The sequence below is a fragment of the Plasmodium reichenowi genome, chromosome 12, assembly GCF_001601855.1.
Source record: "Plasmodium reichenowi strain SY57 chromosome 12, whole genome shotgun sequence".
Classification (NCBI taxonomy): domain Eukaryota; phylum Apicomplexa; class Aconoidasida; order Haemosporida; family Plasmodiidae; genus Plasmodium; species Plasmodium reichenowi.
Window position 1 is genome coordinate 1,928,761 of NC_033657.1, and position 4,527 is coordinate 1,933,287.

The 4,527-nt window shown below is 18.2% G+C and overlaps 2 protein-coding genes across 2 annotated transcripts; one reads left to right on the forward strand and one right to left on the reverse strand.

Moving 5' to 3' along the window:
- Positions 1 to 432: 432 nt before the first annotated feature.
- Positions 433 to 1,569, forward strand: PRSY57_1251600 (chitinase; the record flags this gene model as incomplete). The annotated part of the gene is made up of 1 exon (XM_012908925.2): positions 433 to 1,569. The coding sequence occupies one exon, from the start codon at positions 433 to 435 to the stop codon at positions 1,567 to 1,569; it is 1,137 nt and encodes a 378-aa protein (XP_012764379.1).
- A 1,745-nt stretch (positions 1,570 to 3,314) lies between these two features.
- Positions 3,315 to 3,707, reverse strand: PRSY57_1251700 (hypothetical protein; the record flags this gene model as incomplete). The annotated part of the gene is made up of 2 exons (XM_012908926.2): positions 3,315 to 3,353; positions 3,489 to 3,707. The coding sequence occupies 2 exons, from the start codon at positions 3,705 to 3,707 to the stop codon at positions 3,315 to 3,317; spliced, it is 258 nt and encodes an 85-aa protein (XP_012764380.1).
- Positions 3,708 to 4,527: the final 820 nt, after the last annotated feature.

Consider the following 4,527-nt stretch of genomic DNA (forward strand, 5'->3'; position numbering starts at 1 on the left):
ATATTAAGATAGTTATAGCAAAAAAAAAAAAAAAAAAACAAAAAAAAAAAAGCATATTTATATTACATATAGACAACGTTGTTCAATTCAGATGAATAAAAAAATTAAAACAAAATATGTAATTATAATTTTTCGATATATAATTTTTATAAAATTAATTTTTATTTTTTATTATTTTAATTTTATTTTTTTGCTTATTATTTTTTATTTCCTTTGTTTTATTTTTCCTTGTTTTCATTGTTCTGTATTTTACTCAAATATATAATATTTATAAGTTATATTAATTTAAGTATACATATATATATTATCCTTTTTTTTTTTTTTTTTTTTATTTAATTTTTCCTCTTAAACTTTTAATTTTTGTTCAATACATAATTATATATATTTTTTTTTATTTTTTTTTTCACCGTTTATAAGAATTAATATATAAACATGAATTTTACTGTGAAATATTCATTTTTAGTTATTTGCTTATTATGCTGTTTATTAAGCACTTATGTAAGTGTCATTGAGGGGCATCGAGCACGACCAGGTGAATCAAGAAAAAACCCAAGAGAAATTATAAAAACATTTAAAGATAGTGGGAAAGGAATTATTCAAGGTTATTATCCATCATGGGTTTCCTATAATCATAACTTGAAAGATTTAAATGCTAATTTAAATGTTGTACATATGTCTTTTGCTAAGATGGATTTATCTTATGACAGTATAGAGAGTATTGTTGGTTCTCCTTCACTTTTCAAGTCATTAATAGGTTTAGAATATATAGGGCTAAACGAATATTTTAATGATGCCATGAATTTAAGAAAAGCTCGTCCAGATATTATTATGCTTTTATCTCTTGGAGGAGAAACATATCATCCAAGTTCATTTGATTCTGCTTTAAATGCTGTTGAGAAAATTGCAAATTTAGTTGATGAATTAGGATTTGATGGAATCGATGTTGATTATGAGCCTAATGGATCTTTTGATGGTTTGAACGAAAAAGAGAAAGCTGATTTTTTCGTACAATATGTAACAAAATTGAGGGAATATATGTGTGATGATAAATTAATTTCTATATCTCAATCATCTAATGGAGCTTTAAGTTGTATAGGTTTTAATGATCCTAAGAAAATATGTATGGATGATGAAGCACCATATAATTCAAAATATTTCAATAAACCTGATGTAAAAAAGGAGCTATTAAGAGCAGCGCAAATGGCTTCAGCTGGAGGAGCAATATATTTAATGAATAATTTAAAGGATATGATTGATATGGTGTTTGTACAAACCTTTAATTATACAAATTCTACAGATTCAACAGTTATGAAAGAATTATATGATTCTTATGCTTATTATGGAAAAAAATATGATTATGTTATTATAATGGGATTTACATTAATGTTTCCTTCAACTCCTTTTAATCCGAATGATAAAATGTTTGTAAAATCCATTGGTGATTTTGTAAAGACTGAAAATAAATTAAATAAAAGAGCAGACGGATTTGGATTATGGTCTTTATCTTCTGATAATGCTGCACATAATGAACAATTAGCAATTGAAAATTTCGTAGAATCTTTACATTAAATAGTATTTTTTTTTTTTTTTTTTTATAAAATATATATATTTTTTCTAGAATTAATATTATGGTTATATTATACATTTTGAATTATATATATCTATATATATATATATATATATATATATTCATGTTTATATAAACTATATTATATATACCTTCAAACACCTTAAAAGAAAATACGAATAAATATATAATAATTGTTTTACTAAACTGTATGAATTTTTATATTTAAGATACCTAATAAATTATTTCTCTTTATTAATTTGTTATTTTTTTTCCCCTCATATGAGAAAAAAAAAAATAAACATTTTTTGTTTATATATTAAGAAACAATAACACACCTATTTTATTTAGAAAGGGAAATTATCCTATATTCCTTTTAGGATTTAGAAAGATAGAAGAAAAAAAAATAGAATAATCTATAAAGAGTATATTCATGAATATATATAAATATATATATATATATATATATATATATATAATATGACAATATTACCATTTAGACAGATAATGGTTTTATTTGTATAATTTCTTTTTTATATTTATAACAAATATGTTTTATATTAATAAAAAAAAAAAAAGTAGTTACTTTTGTGTTAATAATATAAAAAAAAAAAAAAATAAATAAACACCATATATATAGTTCACTTAATATTTATATATAGATTAAATAAAAGAAATGAAATATAAAATTGTTCACTCATACATTTTAACAATTAAAAAATAAAAACAAAATAACTTAAAATATATAAAAATCAATAAATATATCATAAAAAAGTATGCATAAATATATATATTTACATATAATAATACAAATTTAAAAAAAAAAAATAAAAATATATAAATAAAAATAACATATCTGAATATATAATTATTATATCTTTTATATATAAAATAAATAATAGCTGTCCAATTCTAAAGGAAAATTCCGAAATATAAGATTATTTTTCAATTCTTTCTTTTTGTTTTTTTCTTCTTTCCTCCCTTTTTTGCTCAATATTAATATCATAATAATACAACATATCAATCAACGAAAATCGTATATTTTTATTACATGTGCAATAATATATATCATTGGGTAATAATAAATATAAACGTATTATTTTCATATAATAAATAGATGTATAGAATATATATATATATATATATATATATATATACATATATACTTATGTATTAATATAATACCATAATTCATCCTTCAAAAAAAAAAAAAATAAGTAAAATAAAATTTAAACATATATATTTTTGTTTGGTCTATAAATTTTTTAATCAAAATATTAAAAACAATATTTTTAAAAAAAAGATAAACAGGAAAAAAGAAATACAACAAATACAAAAATTTCTAGAAACGCAAATGAAAGAAATATATGTTGAATAATAATAATATATACATAAAATAATATTCTTTACGTGAAAAGATGTTACATATATATAAATGTTTTTTTTTTTTTCTTTTTTTTTTTTTGTTGTAACCTTCTATTCTATGAAAATTGCACTTTTTCTTATTTCTTCTTGTAAGTTTGCTTTTGTTTTTTTTCTACTTTTTCTTTTCTTCTTATTCTTGTAAAATGTGCGCAGTAGATAGTTTTTAGGTATAAGATATTATATGAACTTTATAAATGATTTTGAATTTACCCTTTTTTTTTTATGCATATATTTTGTATTATATAATTTCTGAATTAAACCTTTTTTTTTTTTTTTTTTTCTTTTTTAATTATTTAAAATTATATGATACAACATGTGAGGATTAGTAATATCCATGTTTCTTGATTTTTTTCTCAATATCCTAAAAAGCAAATAAAAAATAAAAATGAATATATACATGAATTATATATATATATATATAGAATAAAAATTTTCATATGAATTCTTATATAACATAATAATATTTATTTTTTTTTATTGGTTTTGTTTTAATTACTTTTTTTCCTCGATTATACACCCAGAACAATATTGCGTTAAATACCATAAGTGCTATAAAAATCATAAGAGAACGATTACATGAACAACCACCAGCTATTGATGGACCGGAATCTCCTGATAATAAATTTGTAAGTGGCTTTGCTGTTATGATATCTCCAAAAGCTTCTTGTAAAGCTGATATTATATTAGGATCGTAATCTGCCCATGGATCACTCATTTTGATATAGATATATTGTTAATAGAAAAAAAAAAATGTTTAAAAATAAATTATATACGATTTGCGTATATGTCTTGATACATACATATATATATATAAATATATATATGTAATATATTTATTATATATACTTAATATTAGAATCAAAATAAAATATATATATATATTTGAAACAAAAAAAAAAATAAAATAAAATAAAATAAGAAATAAAAATTAAATATTCTTTCTCAAAAATAAAGGTTCATAAAAAAAATATATATATTTTTTTTTTCCATATATATAAATAATGTATATAATATATTTTATAAATATATATATAATATACAATATTACGGATGTTATTTTTATACATATAAATGGATAATTATGGTAAATTTGGTATTCTAGTTTTTTTTTCTTTTTATAAATCAAATAAAAGAAAAATTATTCTTAATTAGAATACAGTTTTTATAAAATATGTAAAATTAATTAAATATATGTAAAATATATATATAAAATTTTACAAATAATATAGTTTTTTTTTTTTAAAAAATAATTTTCCTAAAAATAATAATATAAATTTTGTATATATTATTATTTAAAGTTTTTATTTTTTTTTTTTTTTTGCAAATCTTGAAAAAAAAGAATAATTTCCTTATTTTTATTTTATTTTATTTTTTTTTTCCCCTGTTTTTACATAAAATTTTGAAAAAAAAATTAATTTCCTTTTTTTTTTTTTTTTAAATAATAAAATTACTCTTAAAAAAAAAAAAAAAAATAAACTATATATTATATATATATTATGAATTAGAAAATAAAAAAAATTAGAATAAATATAAGA